Below are 16,793 nucleotides of genomic sequence, written 5' to 3' on the forward strand. Positions count from 1 at the left end.
TCTTTCGCATCCAATCGAGTTCAAACCTTCGTTACGTTGTACTATTTGGTCATTATCACATCTGCGATTAGCTATTCAAAGTCTTCCTAAAATTCCACGTGCAAGCCATCCACGTGTCAAGTCTTACACATCTTCTCCCTATTCTTCCACCACGTCTCAAGCCACGTCATGATCTCCCCTGTTCTATGTCCAAAAAAATAGGGTCATCCCAAGACTTCCCAGCCGACCATCATGGCTCACGATTCTCTTCTTTCTTATCATCTCCAACTAAAATCCTTTCTCCCAAATAAATCCCAGCTCCTCCCAGCCGAGATCCTCTCAACATCCTCAGAGCTCGTTTCCAGCCGTCCGTAGCCTCCCGTGATGCATGCAAAAGCATCTCCCAGCTCACGGTTCATCCACTTCCTCCCAACCGAACTAGCTTTCCATCAACCACATCCAAGATCCCACAGTTCAGCTCTCATCCCGCTTCTGATCCCCTGCATCCCATAGATCCCCTCCAGAAATCAAGCATCTCATTCCAAGTTCATCTCCCCTATTTCCTTCCCATAATCGTATGCGTCTTCTTCGCATCCAGCATCATCTTCTCAGCCGTGAGCTTCATTCACATCACTCCCTGCTTCAAAACAAAATTCCCTGCATCCCAAAACAGAGTCCCATGATCCACGGGATGAACCCAAATCCCATCTTCCGGCTTAATCCCAGGGAGTCATCCTCATCCTGTGAGCATCCCAAGCCCCCAGCCATCACGATTCATCTTGCATCCCTTGTTTCGGGATTAATTCCATCCAAATCCGGCCGTTCCCTCCTCCCACAAAATCCCAGCCAACTCCACAAACTGAGCAAAGCTAGCAGCCAATCCCGTTCGCAAATCAAGCATCCTATTCCGTGTCTTCATCTCCAAAGCTTCAACGAATCACATCCTCATTCATCCCTATCCCATGACCAGTTGGAATAACATCCCAAACAACCGCATTTCTCCCAGCCTATCCATGGATAAACTCGAATCCTCTGCTCCGCGTCCGTGTAGTCCGTGATCCAACTCCATCCGAACTTCTTCACGTCATCCAGCTCTTCGGATCGAGCCAGCAGCCATGCATTCGGATCACTCCTTTCCCCTGCATCCACGAAACAGGAAGCCGTTACTTGCCCTTATCTTCCCACTCGGAAGAACCTATCCAGGTGAGGAAAACAGGAGGGGGAGCTTGCAGCTATAAAAGGGGAGGAGACGGACCCCATGAACCCATCTTCTCTTTGGCGGAATCTTATAGAATAAAAAGAGGGAGAATAGTTTGGGGTATTCTGGGAATGACTTCCCAGAAGAGCTAAGAGAGAGCCGTTTTCAGTAGAGGCTCCACCGGAAAGAGACGTCGAAGAGATGAAGGTAGCCATGATGGAAGTTCACTACAGTGCTGCTGCCGTCCACCACTTCATGGAGGGCTGATTTCTTCACTAGGGCTGGATGCAGCCCTAACAAAGGGCCAAGGGTTTTATATTTTTAATTTTATATTCTTGGAGTTGTATGAACTTATTATTTTTAATGAATATCTTCTTTTATTTCATGTTTAATTTTTGTGATTTTAAATATGAAGTTTATACAACTGCTCTTCATGATCATTGAAGTAAAAATAAGATAGTTCATGCTTAAGGAAGATGCGATGTGCTGCCACCTTAGATTAGGGTAGACATTTCATGCTAACTAGAGATGGATTATGCCTAAATTACTTTTGTGAAATTTTATTCGAATGCTTATTAGGCTTGTAGCCAATTTGCATAATAATCCGAGAATAAATTAAAAATACAATTAACCCTTGTTCCAACGTTAGTGGTAAATTCCTTGCCCTAGGTTTTTCCAAACTGATATCATTTTAATTGCATTTCTTATTAAATTGCTTAGTTTAATAGTCTTCACAAATTCTCTTTTTTAAATATTTTTAAAGAAAAACAACTATACCCCAATCTCTGTGGATCGATACCCGTAATCACTATCCTACTAGATATGTGCTATTGCGTGGTCTTTAAAGTTGACTATCAATTTTTGGCGCCGTTGCCGGAAATTGTTAGTATAGTTGTTTTTCTTTTCATAAAAAAAATTTCAAAAAATATATATATCTAAAATAAAATAAAAATATTTTCTATTTTTTTGTTACTTTCCTTATCTCCTTCTTCTCTCTTACTAATTTTTGATTTTGGTACTATTTAATTAGGAATCAAAGAGGAAATTTGGGACGATCAAAAAGAAAACTGCTGGAAAAGGAATGCTGTAGAGGTTTGCCTAAAAAATAAAAAAATATTGGAAAAATTTTCTTTGGTAACATCTGAACCTTGCTTATTTAAATTGATTTCCAATTAGCTTGAAATTTTGTGGTGATTGTTTGATTTTAATTTCACCAAAAGTGTGAATGCATGCTTGATACACATACACCAATTAATCCACACATAGTAAGGGCAATCACCCCAAGAAGATAAGAACTGGATTTTATCACCAGATTCTTGCCCAAATTAGGTGAATCATTTCTCACATAGCCATCACTTTAATTAAAATCAATTAGATGTTGGCCCCTAGGGACATTCGAGCTCAATAGAACGAAGATTACCGAAAGTTGCACCAATTTCGCTCTGTGGCTCAGTTGATGTTTAGGTAAGCTTTGTCCCTAAAAGGGAGACAGTTCATCTGTTCGAGGCAAGTGATTTTTAAGTGGAACCTTTGCGAACGCATCGTGACCCCCCCACTTACCTGGGAGCTTACCTGGTCAACTCAGTTCATTAGACCGGATTAGAGGCTTAGGTGCCCTCTTCAAACCAGTTAGGAGCTGTCTAGTGATTTTAGGGCAAACACAAGGATTTGACGTATTTTTCTTTTAGTGTATGCTTGACTGTACTTGATTGATTAGAAGAGTATTAGTGTATGCTAGGATGTCGTTCCAGATCTCCTGAATTAGTACCTTTTGATTCTGAAATAAAGCATTCTATTAGGGCCCTTCGAGCCGAAATTCGCACCTATAGAATCATAGGATCTGCTCCACCTGTCGAGATGGCTGAAGAACAACCCAAGCTGTTAAAGGAGTACTTCACTCCTTCCATTTATACCTCTCCATCTTGTATTCGACTACCTGATACTACTGCTGCTGTACAGTTTAAAATTAAGTATAGTATCATCCAAATGCTTCCCTCTTTTTATGGACTCAACAACGAAGACTCATACAAACATTTAGATGAGTTCCTTGAGATCTGCACCACTGTCAAAATTCAGAACTTCACTGATGATGCTCTGAAACTTAGGCTCTTCCCTTTTTCTCTTAAAGATAGAGCTACGCAGTGGCTCCATTCATTAGAAGCCAATTCTATTCTTTCATAGGCCCAAATGCAACATGAATTTCTAAAGAAATATTTTTCCATAGGAAGAACAAACCAATTTAGGCGTGCGATCACAAGCTTCTCCCAATTCGATGGAGAAGCATTTCATGAAATCTGGAAAAAATTTAGAGATTTACTCCGAAAATGCCCACATCATCAAATACCTAAATGCCAGCTAGTGCAATGTTTCTATGATGGATTGACTGAACGAAACCGTCAGATGATCGATGCCGCGTGTGGGGGAACTTTCATGCTTAAAAGTGACCATGAGGCATGGCAATTATTTGAAAACCTTAATAAAAATTTCCTCCACCATGCCTCCTCTGCTCGTCAAGCACCCTCGAGTTCTCAAAGAAAAGGAACCATATATGAAGTTAGCCAGTCCATAGGTCTATCTGACAAAGTAGATGCACTATCCCGCAAGTTGGACCAGCTAATGTCTAGAGAATAGCTTCCAAACTTTCCCCAAGCACAAGTGTGCGCTCTCTATTTAGCCCATCTCACCCTGTTTTTGAGTGCCCTTCAGCAGCTCAATTCCCTGAATTTATGCAAGAACAAGTTAATGCTGCCCAAACACAGTCCCGATCGGGTAATGATCCATTTTTCAATACATATAACCCAAAATGGCGGAATCATCCAAACTTTTCTTGAAAGCAGCAAGCTTCGAATACTGCCCAACCCTACTTCCAAAATTTTCAAACCCCACAAGATATTCATCCCTATCGTCCCTCGACTCAATTTCAACACAATCCTCCTCCACCCCAAAGAAACACAGCCTTTGAGGAGAAAGTGTTGACCGCCCTTCAAGGTTTGAAAACCATTATACAATTGGTGCACTCTCACATGCAATCCATCGCCAAGCTAGAATCCCAAATGGGGCAACTAGCTAATGCACTGAACAAGCGAGAGGAAGGAAAGCTTCCAAGCCAACCAGTGAGTAATCCTAGGGGACAATACATGGCTCAAGAAAATCAACTAAATACAATTCATCATGAACAAGCCAATGCTTTGACTATCCTAAGGAGTGGACGTGTAATAGACAATAATATTGGGGAGGATAACAATAAGGAAGGTGAAGAAGAGGATAGAAATGTGTCAAATGAAAATCTAAAATCTTCTTCTTCTTCTTCAGCTAGTCCACCTTCTGCCAAAACTCATATCCCAAAGGCCCCATTTCCTGAAGCTCTTAATTCACCCTCTTCCTTTGGCAAAAAGGGAACTTCACTAGAGGAGATGATGAAGGTTTTCAAACAAGTCAAAATCAACCTCCCGCTTCTTGATGCTATTAGACAAGTTTCCTCCTATGCCAAATTTCTCAAAGACCTTTGTACCCAAAAATAAAAATCTAGGACATATGTGCCTAAAAAGGTCTTCCTAACTGAGCAAGTGAGTTCTATTCTCCAACACAACACTCTTCCGAAATTCATTGATCGAGCACTCTTAGATCTAGGGGCAAGTGTCAACCTTTTACCTTACTCAGTTTATGAGAAACTTGGGTTAGGTGAGTTAAAACTAACCTCGGTATCCCTTCAATTGGCTGATCGATTTGTAAAAACACCACGTGGGATAATTGAAGATGTTCTTGTCAAGGTAAACAAATTCTATTTTCCAGTAGATTTTATCGTCCTTGATATGGAACATGAGCCTAATCCTAAGAAACAAATCTCCGTGATCCTTGGGCGCCCATTTTTAGCAACAGCCAATGCGTGCATCAATTATAGAATGGGGGTAATGAACATATCATTTGGAAACATGAAGGTAAAATTAAATGTGTTCAATACGGCCGACCAACCCGCGAGGAAAGTTGAGTGCTTCCTAATAGACAAAATGGATGATCTTGTAGAAGAAGCCCTTCCCTATATTTTGGAAGACCCTCTGAAAACATGCTTGACCCATTTTGACGTTGCTATAGAAAAGGCCATAGAAGCAGTCAACTCTGTGCCCGACAATCAGTTTTCCACAAATTTTCTTCCTTGGAGAACTCGGCACGAACCCGGTATGATTTGATAAGGATGCGCTGCATCTGGCTGAAGACGTTAAACTTTGCGCTTGTTGGGAGGCAACTCAATTTTCGTAGGTCGTTTTTGCTTTTTTTGGTTCTTATTGCATTTTTTAATGTCTAACAGGATCCCTCATATTACTGATGCAACTACGGTAAAATGCTTCTATCCTCCATATGCATCATATTTTCGTCCAAAATAAAAATAATAAAAATATAATATAATATAATATAATATTAAAAAAAATATTGAGGACAATGTCTGATCTAGGTTGGGAGGTATAGGATTCGATTTTTTGAAGAAAACTTTCGTATTTTTAAATAAGTTTATCAAAAAAAACCTAATTTCTATGCTTTAGTGCTAAAATGATAAACACACAAAGTATATAAAATCTAAAAAGTCCAATGACTAGTCAAAAGTAAGTCAATTTGAGTTCTTTTTATTAAAAGTTCTTTTAGCGAGTTATAAGATAATTTTTACTTTGGAATTTCACAACACACATGACCTGCACTTCTAAGGGTTAGGTTCAACATTATATTGTTAAGTCAGGTAGCAACCTTGACCCTGAAAGTAGTTCCTAGGTTCTTCGGTGTTAAGCATGCTGATTTTTTTTTTTAAAAAAAAACCATGGCTGAACCTGATCGGGTTGCCTACGTACCCCTTCATAAGGGGGATCAAGCCATACGTAGTTCTTTTTAAGTTTCAAAAACGCAGCGGAAAAACCGAATTAAATAATTTAATTCATGCATGCTTACAAGATCAAATCTAGAAATCAGCACCTTAAGAACACATAGGATTATGCCGGAATCGTTTAAACAATTATGCTAAAACTTTCATGCATGATTAACTATCAAATCTGAAACTTAAAACCCTATTTCAATTAATCTCCGAATATCCATTGAATGGATTCTGGAGATATCTCCGTGAGGAGCCCCAAAAGAGGGTTTACACCATAATAAAAGATTAATGTAGGATTAATACGTTTTATGATGGATGAAACTTGTGGATCTGATCCTCGACTTCACAGCCACGCACACGAATGGCCTCTACGAGAAGTCCACGCGAAGTTCCTGAAGAGATCCAATCCTGCGGAAGAGCTAGCTTGCGCAGAATTTCTTGAGGCTGAAATTTGATCTTCCCAACGCTATCAACTTTTGATCTGCCTTCTTAGAAGAACTTAGAGGAAAGGTTTAAAGAGATTGAAGAGGACTTAGATCTGATCTAAAGACTCTTATCAGGGACCCCTAAAACTAATGGCGCGATGGACTTAGAGGAGGAAGAAGTCAGCTAGATTGAATGCAAAATTTTTTCATGCATGAACTAGGGTTCCTCTCTTTTCTTTTCCCTTTTTTCTTCTTCTTTTTCTCTTTTTTTTTCTTGAATTCGACCACCAGCTGATGGAGGTCCTTTTATTGTTGCTATCCCCTCTAACTTCATGCCAACCATCCCATATTTGTGGAGGATTTTGTGGGGTTTTGAATTTTAAATTCAAAATTCAAGTTCATGTGCCATTACATGATGAAGCTTGATCTAATCTAAACCATTCATCATGTTGCCACTTTTCTCTTTCAATTTCGAAATTTCTATGCCCCCAATCAGATTAGAGGGTCACGTGGTGATTTTGTGGTGATTAAATTCGAAATTCAACCTTAATTAGAAGTGAGATAAAGATAAGGATGACATATGCCATGAAGAGAGAGAATTTGATCTTATCCAATTCTTTTCATAAATTTATCTCTCCATTTCGACCCATCTAATGATGAAAGAGGTCTCTGATGTTGCCAAGTGTCCCATGGCACCATTAAATAAATTAAATTAATTTTTAATCATATTAAAAATCAATTTATGGCGCCATGCATGGATATGTGACAAGTGGATTTCAAGATCCGAATAGTTTCAGATCAAACCCATTTAATTTAATTAAATCCTAACAATTAGAATGATCAAATTATCATGGGTTGATCCTAATCCAATTAGGTCAATCCCTAATTAAGCATAAATTTAATCTAATTTAATTTGGTCAACCTAAGTCCTCTTGATTTAGACCTAATCCAATCAGGTCAAAAATTCTGATTGAGCCCAGAATTGAATATAATTCAATTTGGCTCATCCTTAGTCTAATTACTCAATCCAATTGAGTTCATTAGCAATCTAATTACTAATTAATCCTCCGATAATTACTTTAATTATTTTATAAGATAATTTGCCAATCGAATTGACCAAATTACCCCTGAATGATTCTTAATCATTCATCAGCCTTCTTGATCAATCAGGAATCTTCTATGCGTGTGACCTCATAGGTTCGAACCTAAGCCGGTAGTATAGGAACGACTTTCTACACTAATTGATGTGACCATCTAGCAATGGTATCCGACGTCCGGATAGGCCGAATATATGCGAAGCAAATATTCTGGAACCCTGAACTATGGTTACTATATAATTCAATCCCTTTGACTCCTAATGCCAGGATGACTTAGAGCTCACTGTCAATCCTATAATTAGTACATCCATTATGTGATTAACTTTAGATATCCCGTGACTCCTCACTTGGATTATCCTGACCAAGGTTTTGCTAAATTAATCACAAGACATTATCTTCTGTTTCTAGAAGGGGTCAATTCCATCTCGACTCACAACTGACTACGCAAGTACTTGACTGCACCCATTGACCTTCCATCACTGAATTAGAAATCCAGGTAGTCCGATACCAAAGTACAATGAGTTGCTTGCTAGTCACAAGTTGCGGTCTCAAGTCAGAGGGCCAAACTTATACCCATATCCACTCGGAACATCTCTTGACAGTAGAGCGTTCCGGAATTGGTCACGTTCAGTGAAATGTACTCCTACACTTCACCTGTGTGGCATACCAGTGTCTCCACACTCCTTGGTTAAGTGGACAACCAACGTATATGTCACACAATGACCTAATCTTGATAATGCTGTTGTCCTTGTAACAACATATCATTTGGTCGCGAACTAGTTTAAGGACTCGAAGATAAATCCTCCTTTATCATTAATAAGTCCTAAGGACTTCATCATATAAGAGTTCATTTGAAGATGTAAAATGATGAATAATGCCAAAAAATACTTTATTGATTTGTCAATTCATTTAATCATCAATATGCTGACGATTGACATTTAGGATACAATTTCCAACAGACCCCTGATGAATTATACCTATCTAATTCTCTATTATTCCATATTTATCAAAAAAAAAGTGAATTTAGTCAGGTACATCGAAAAGGGCTACCTATTGTCAAAGGTCAGCGGGCTTGTATGAGGAACCCGAGCATAGGTCCGTAGAGGAGTCTTGATGCCTAACACCTTATGCCATCTGGTGTGGGAGTGTTGACTGAATGCTCGTTACACGGCGGAATCATTACAAGAGTAACAATGCATAATTTATTTATAAATATATTAATAATAATAATAAACAGAGAAAGAGAAAATAATATTGACCTTGAAAAAGACGATAGTGTGAAAGCCGTCGTTGTAAAAATTCGAGTAAACTGGAATATTACAGATAAAGCCCATGAGGTATTAAAGTAAACATCCACAACTCTCGAAATTCTGCAAGATAGGATGATTTTGAACCAGTGATTAGGTATTATCTGACCAATTCTTGGAAACTACTAGCTTTAGCAGTATTTTGGAGAATCTAAAGTCTTAGCTTGTGCATGGTCCAGATATCACCGAGCACCCAAGTATAAATAAGTCTTACAACTCTCTAACAAAAACTTAATAACTTCAATTTAAGTTGCGTACTGACCTTGGATTTGGGCTGACTTAGTAATTAAAACTTTGTGTGCTTTTGAAATTCTTGGCACTTATGCATTTGAAATTAGATTTTATAAAACGATAAAATAAATTCTTTTGGGTAGAGACAACAGTTTGTGGGTATCTGAGCCGGAAACCCTCACGAGACAAAACTCGTCCACTAGGACCACCTAGGGGTTTAAAACCTTATTGCATATGGTAAATGTAATCGCGATTCCTGCGAAAGTGAGTTAGTTTTATTTTGCTCGAGGACTAGCAAAATGTAGGTTGGGGGGTATGATAAGTGCTAAATAATGTATAAATTAATATCTTATTCATAACACTTGTCATTATTTTAATTCACATATTTTGTAAATTTAACTAAAAAAAAGTATTACCTTCATCATTGCATTTTAATAAATTATTAAAGGTAATTCGAGTTTTATTTATTTATTTACTGATTGAATATATGCAGGTCGAGTCAAACTTATTTCGGATGATCCCTGAACCTGAATGACACGCACCCCGGTCCAGCCCCACTCTCCTGTTTCTTTCACATCCAATCGAGTTCAAACCTTCGTTACGTTGTACTATCTGGTCATTATCACATCTGCGATTAGCTATTCAAAGTCTTCCTAAAATTTCACGTGCAAGCCATCCACGTGTCAAGTCTTACACATCGTCTCCCTATTCTTCCACCACGTCTCAGCCACGTCATGATCTCCCCTGTTCCATGTCCAAAAAAACAGGGTCATCCCAAGACTTTCCAGCCGACCATCATGGCTCACGATTCTCTTCTTCCTTATCATCTCCAACTAAAATCCTTTCTCCCAAATAAATCCCAGCTCCTCCCAGCCGAGATCCTCTCAACATCCTCAGAGCTCGTTTCCAGCCGTCCGTAGCCTCCCGTGATGCATGCAAAAGCATCTCCCAGCTCACGGTTCAACCACTTCCTCCCAACCGAACTAGCTTTCCATCAACCACATCCAAGATCCCACAGTTCAGCTCTCATCCCGCTTGTGATCCCCTGCATCCCATAGATCCCCTCCGCAAATCAAGCATCTCATTCCAAGTTCATCTCCCCTGTTTCCTTCCCGCAATCGTACGCATCTTCTTCGCATCCAACATCATCTTCTCAGCTGTGAGCTTCATCCACATCACTCCCTGCTTCAAAACAAAATTCCCTGCATCCCAAAACAGAGTCCCATGATCCATGGGATGAACCCAAATCCCATCTTTCGGCTTAATCCCAGGGAGTCATCCTCATCCTGTGAGCATCCCAAGCCCCCAGCCATCACGATTCATCTTCCATCCCCTGTTTCGGGATTAATTCCATCCAAATCCGGCCGTTCTGTCCTCCCACAAAATCCCAGCCAACTCCACAAACTGAACAAAGCTAGCAGCCAATCCCGTTCGCAAATCAAGCATCCTATTCCGTGTCTTCATCTCCAAAGCTTCAACGAATCACATCCTCATTCATCCCTATCCCATGACCAGTTGGAATAACATCCCAAACAACTGCATTTCTCCTAGCCTATCCACGGGTAAACTCGAATCCTCTGCTTCGCGTCCATGTAGTCCGTGATCCAACTCCATCCGAACTTCTTCGCATCATCCAGCTCTTCGGATCAGAGCCAGCAGCCATGCGTTCGGATCACTCCTTTCCCCTGCATCCACGGAACAGGAAGCCATTACTTGCCCTTATCTTCCCACTCGGAAGAACCTATCCAGGTGAGGAAAACAGGAGGGGGAGCTTGCAGCTATAAAAGGGGAGGAGACGGACCCCATGAACCCATCTTCTCTCAGGCGGAATCCTATAGAATAAAAAGAGGGAGAATAGTTTGGGGTATTCTGGGAATGACTTCCCAGAAGAGCTAAGAGGGAGCCATTTTCAGTAGAGGCTCCACCGGAAGGAGACGTCGAAGAGATGGAGGTAGCCGTGATGGAAGTTCACTACAGTGCTGCTGCCGTCCACCACTTCATGGAGGGCTGATCTCTTCACTAGGGCTGGATGCAGCCTTAACAAAGGGCCAAGAATTTTATATTTTTAATTTTATATTCTTGGAGTTGTATGAACTTATCGTTTTTAATGAATATCTTCTTTTATTTCATGTTTAATTTCTGTGATTTTAAATATGAAGCTTATACAACTGCTCTTCATGATCATTGAAGTAAAAAAATAAGATAGTTCATACTTAAGGAAGATGCGATGTGCTGCCATCTTAGATTAGGGTAGACATTTCATGCTAACTAGAGATGGATTATGCCTAAATTACTTTTGTAAAATTTTATTCGAATGCTTTTTAGGCTTGTAGCCAATTTGCATAATAATCCGAGAATAAATTAAAAATATAATTAACCCTTGTTCCGACGTTAGTGGTGAATTCCTTGTCCTAGGTTTCTCCAAACTGATATCATTTTAATTGCATTTCTTATTAAATTGCTTAGTTTAATAGTCTTCACAAATTTTCTTTTTCAAATATTTTTAAAGAAAAACAACTGTACCCCAATCCCTGTGGATCGATATCCGTAATCACTATCCTACCAGATACGTGCTATTGCGTGGTCTTTAAAGTTCACTATCAGTCATAGAGGTCACAAAAAAAATTTGACACTTTCAGTTATGAATGGACAAGGGACTTAGAGGAAGGATATTGTAACCCTTCCTACAAGAAAAGTACTACTATCGTTTATTTCAAGGGCGAGCCTTTGCTTCGAAAAAGGCTTGGAACATCTCCATAGTAGGGTCCTTGGAGCCAAACAAAATAATAGAAGTCGACTATCATCCTTTAAGCATTGAGGACGAGCTGAGACGGGATGAGTTGATATTGAGTCAATAACTCAGCAATGACCAGGAGGATTAGGAGCCTTAGGCCTATCTTTAGAGGTTCCTCATATAAGGCAACCTAATTCTTCTCGAGCGAAGTCACCCGATCCAAAGGACCAGGCAGCTCAAGAGTAAAGTTTTGAGGAATGAAAAATATAGTTCGAATCTAATCAAGGTCGGATTCTTCTAGGATGCTCCTTTCGGTATCCAGACTTGAGACCACCTCAGGGTGGGCTCCTGCCAAGGTCATAGAATCCCAATCAGGGAAACCCTGACCTACCTCTTTAGTATTGGAAGACCAGCCTTCGATGGACGGATCCATGAGTAATAAGTGAAAGAAGGATAAAAGGAGGAAAGGGAGAAGACTCAAAACAAGCCAAAAGTGTAAGCTACACGCCAGGAAAGGAAAGGGAGAAGACTCAAAACAAGCCAAAAGTGTAAGCTACCCGCCAGGAAAGGAAAGGGAGAAGACTCAAAACAAGCCAAAAGTGTAAGCTTCCAGCTAGGAACTTGAAAAAAGTCCTAGTGGAGAGTTGAGAAGATGGATCTTACTATGAAGGCACAAAAGAAATAGCCGCACAACCCTACGCTTGCCCTCTTTCTCTCTAGGCTTCGGAGTAGGAAAAGATAAGGTAAAAGAGTTGTTGCAGACGTCCGCTATTTATAGAGTACTTGGGTGACCTATACTGATATAGAGCTTTACCAACTTTGGCCACATGTCGCCCAAACATTCGCCCTTGAGAGATCCCCTGGATTTTCGTTGGACTTCAGGCTTCAGCCCAGCCTACAGACATCTCTTCCATTATTACGATGTTTCAAAAATGGCAAGAATGTGGCCATGCCTCTTATAAATGTAGAATCTAGGAGATCTCTATGTTGATATTGAAAAGATGGCTATAGAAAAATGATGGTGATGCTTGCCTAGCTTCGCAAGTAATCTTTACTGGTCCGCCATACTGATAAAACTACATCAGTATTAGGTCTACTAGCAATAAGATGTAATAGTGAATCGATCTTGCCTCAATAAAGCTTTAAATTAATACTCTTACCAAGCTCATCTTTGTCTAATTTATCAAATGGGCTCATAGGGGTACCAGTATGCTTGCCTTTCTCCAAGCCAAATTTTTTTATACTTGCTTTGGCCGACAAAGATCCTATCTTTGTTTTGTTTAATTTGGAGTTCAAAAAAAAATATGAGTTTACCCATCATGCTCATCTCGAATTCTTCCTATATGAGCTTAGCAAAATCTTGACGTAAAGCTTCATTAGTGGCAGCAAAAATAATATTATCAACATATATTTGAATAAAAACATCATCATCTTTTCTTTTTATGAAAATAGTTTAGTCTATATTTTCTCCTGAAAAATTACTTTCCGTAAGAAATTTGCTTAGCCTTCCATACTAGGCCCTAGTAGCTTGCTTTAGACTATATAAAGCCTTATTTAATTTAAAAATTTATGTTTTTCAAAACCAAAAGATTGTTCCATATAAACTTCCTCTACTATAAATCGATTTAGAGAAGCATCATTAACATCCATTTGAAACAATTTGAAATTCATGCAGCAAGCAAATACAAGTAATAGTTTAATAGCTTCTAATCTTCTAATTGGAGTCAAAATTTCATCAAGATCAATGCCTTCTTCTCGATTATATCCTTTAGCAACTAATCTAGATTTATTTCTAATAACACTTCTATCTTCATTTAATTTATTTCTGTATCCTATTTTTTTCTATTATAGGATCATGTTTGGGTCTACTTACAAGCTTTCAAACATTATTTCTTTCAAGTTGGTTTAATTATTCTAGCATGGAAATTATCTATTATTTCTTCTATTCTAGCATCGGGTCGGGCCGCCCGCAGGCCGGGCTATGGGCTAGGCCTAAAGCATTTCAAACCAAGCTCGGGCTGAATAATTAAGCCCATTTCTATTTCGGGCTGGGCTCGAGTACCTCATTGGCCCGGCCCAAGCCCGGGCCCACTTCCAACCCGAATGGGTTGAAAATAGCATCTCTTTTTAATTCCTCTTTTCCGGCATGGAGTGGGTGCCTTTGGATGGGGATCGAAGGGACCGTTTTGTATTTCTCCTTGTAACCGTTGGGAGGCGCAGGTAGCTGATCCCATGGGTTGCAATATCTCGTTCTCTCCCCTTCGCAGTCTCCGCAATGCCAAGATCTCTCCCTCTTTGATGGCCCTTTCCCCTCCTTCGCCTCCCACCCATTTTTTGGCTCGTCCGTTCCCCTACTAGCCTGCCGAGCGCGCAGCGATCGATCCCAACCCTCCTCCCCACCGAAGGCCCGCCGGAACCGCAGGCTCAGGAGACTCCCCCCACCAACCTCGCCCCATCGCCCAAATTCCCTTCTAATTCAAACCATGATTGCTGCCACCTCCTCCAATACCAGCGCCACCAGCACCTCCCATCCCTACCCCCACCGCCCCTCCTCCTCCTCCTCCGCCTCCGCCACCCAGGCCTGTGCCGCCTGCAAGTACCAGCGTCGCAAGTGCAATCAAGACTACACCCTCGCCTCCTACTTCCCCGCCGACCAGCAACGCCAATTCCTCAACGCCCACCGCCTTTTTGGCGTCAGCAACATCCTCAAGATCATCTGCCACCTCGACCCCGTCCAGTGTGCCGAAGCCATGCATTCCATTATCTTCCAATCCAACGCTCGCGCCCACGACCCTGTCGGCGGATGCTACAGCATCATCCTCGAGCTCGAGCGCTAGCTCCAGTGCGACTCCGCCGAGCTCGCCCTCGTCCTCCGCCAGCTTCCATCTACCGCTCCCAGGCCCCCACAATCTTCTCAGCAGTGCCCCCACAAGTCACAACTGGGATCATGTTTTTGGTTTGGGAAAACAAGAAGAACAGAGCACCGCTGCAGCAAACAAAAATATGGCGGAGGTGTTTTTTTTTTGACAATTTTATACACAGGTTGTTGTGAAGAGGTTGGAACAGTGGAACCCAAAAAAAAAAAATCGGGCTAGGCTCGTGATCCAATCAGGCTGGCCCAATTGGGCTCGGGCCGAGTTTCTGCAAAATTGTTCAGGCCTAGGCTCGGCCCAAAGCCCGAAATTATCCAATCGGGCTGGCCCAATTGGGCTCGGGCCGAGTTTCTGCAAAATTGTTCAGGCCTAGGCTCGGCCCGAAGCCCGAAAAATAATTTCGGGCCGGGCTTGGGTAGGGGTGTGGCCCGGCCCGGCCCGACCCACTTCCAGCCCTAGCCCTCATTTAGTGAAGGGCATCAACCGATCCTGCTTTTGATCCGATAAGAAAGGGAAAGTCTCAACACCCACTTTTTGGGGGTCCTCCACCATGTTAGAAAGTCCCAAAAAGTCATAGAGGTCACAAAGAAAAATTGGCCCTTCCAGCTATGATGGACAAGGGACCCAGAGGAAGGATATTATAATGCTTCCTATAAGAAAAGTACCACCATCTTTTATTTTGAAGGTGAGCTTTCACTTGGAAAAAGGCTTAGAACATCTCTACAGTAGGGTCCTTGGACCCAAACAGAATAATAGAAATCGACTATCATCCTCTAAGCATTGAAGACAAGCTGAAACGGGACGAGTTGATATTGAGTCAACAACTCGGCTATGACCAAGGGGATCAGGAGCCTCATCCCTATCTTTAGAGATTCCTCATATAAGGCGACCTAATTCTCCTCGAGTGAAGTCACCCAATTCAAAGGAACAAGCAGCTTAAGAGTAAAGTTTTGAGGAATGAAAAATATAGTTCAAATCTGATCAAGGTCGGATTCCCTTAGGACGCTCCTTTCGGTATCCAGACTTGAGACGACCTTAGGGTGGGCTCCTCCCAGAGTCATAGAGGCCCAATTAGGAGAACCTTGAGCAGACTAGTGGTAGTCAAACATCAGAGAGAGTTCGATAAGTAGCCAAAAGAAGATCGTCTTTCCTGCTTTCCTTGATTGGTCAGTCATATAATAAGAAAGCGGGGACAGGTACCAGTGTGACAATGGCAAATGAGGGGAACTAGACAAACGTTGTGCTACCTCTTTAGTATTATTGGAAGACTAGCCTTTGATGGACAGATCCATGAGCAATAAGCGAAAGAAGGATAAAAGGAGGAAAGAGAGAAGACTCAAAACAAGCTAAAAGTGTAAGCTACCCACTGGGAACTAGAAAAAAACCCTAGTGGAGAGTGGAGAAGATGGATCTCACAACCCTACGCTTGCCCTCTTTCTCTCTAGGCTTCAGAGTATGAAAGGATAAGGTAAAAGAGTTGTTGCAGTCGTCCGCTCTATTTATAGAGTACTTGGGTGGCCTATACTGATATAGAGCTTTACCAACTTCAGCCACATGTTGCCCAAACATTCACTCTCGAAAGACCCCCTGAATTGCCATTGGACTTTAGGCTTCAGTCCAGCCTATAGATGTCTCTTCCATAATTACGAAGCTTCCAAAATGGCAAGAATGTGGCCACCCCTCTCATAAATGTAGAATCTGGGAGATCTCCACGCTGGTCTCCCTTCACCTCAAAAGGTCAACAAGGACTGATCGTCTCAATCAAGGGCAAGTGAACCAACTCCTATTTCAGTACTTGGCTGCGCTTCCGCATTTGCTATTTCGGGTATTGAATTAAAAAGATGGCTACAGAAAAATGACGGTGATGCTTGCCTAGCTTTGCAAGTAATCTTTATTGGTCGGCTATACTGATAAAACTACTTCCATAACCTGAGTCAATGGGCTTGGCTCGGCTATGGAAGTGGCTGGCAAGTGATGTGCCTCTAAATCAAGCATAGCTCATATGAAGGGTTGGCCAATCAAAGCCCGCCACATGACAAGTCTAAGAGCGCACAAGTGGCTTTGAATGCCAAAAGATCCCTCATAACTAGC

At 41.2% G+C, this 16,793-nt stretch overlaps 1 protein-coding gene across 1 annotated transcript; it reads left to right on the plus strand.

Moving 5' to 3' along the window:
- Positions 1-14,312: 14,312 nt before the first annotated feature.
- LOC103724381 (LOB domain-containing protein 22-like) lies at positions 14,313-14,666 on the plus strand. The gene has a single exon (XM_008815614.1). It carries the CDS (start codon positions 14,313-14,315, stop codon positions 14,664-14,666), a length of 354 nt encoding a protein of 117 aa, XP_008813836.1.
- The last annotated feature ends 2,127 nt before the right edge of the window (positions 14,667-16,793 follow it).

Source organism: Phoenix dactylifera, unplaced genomic scaffold, assembly GCF_009389715.1.
Source record: "Phoenix dactylifera cultivar Barhee BC4 unplaced genomic scaffold, palm_55x_up_171113_PBpolish2nd_filt_p 000162F, whole genome shotgun sequence".
In the NCBI taxonomy this organism is placed as follows: Eukaryota; Viridiplantae; Streptophyta; class Magnoliopsida; order Arecales; family Arecaceae; genus Phoenix; species Phoenix dactylifera.

Bases quoted from the DNA above. Each gene is read 5' to 3' on its own strand.
- LOC103724381 (XM_008815614.1), top strand. From the start codon at position 14,313: ATGATTGCTGCCACCTCCTCCAATACCAGCGCCACCAGCACCTCCCAT.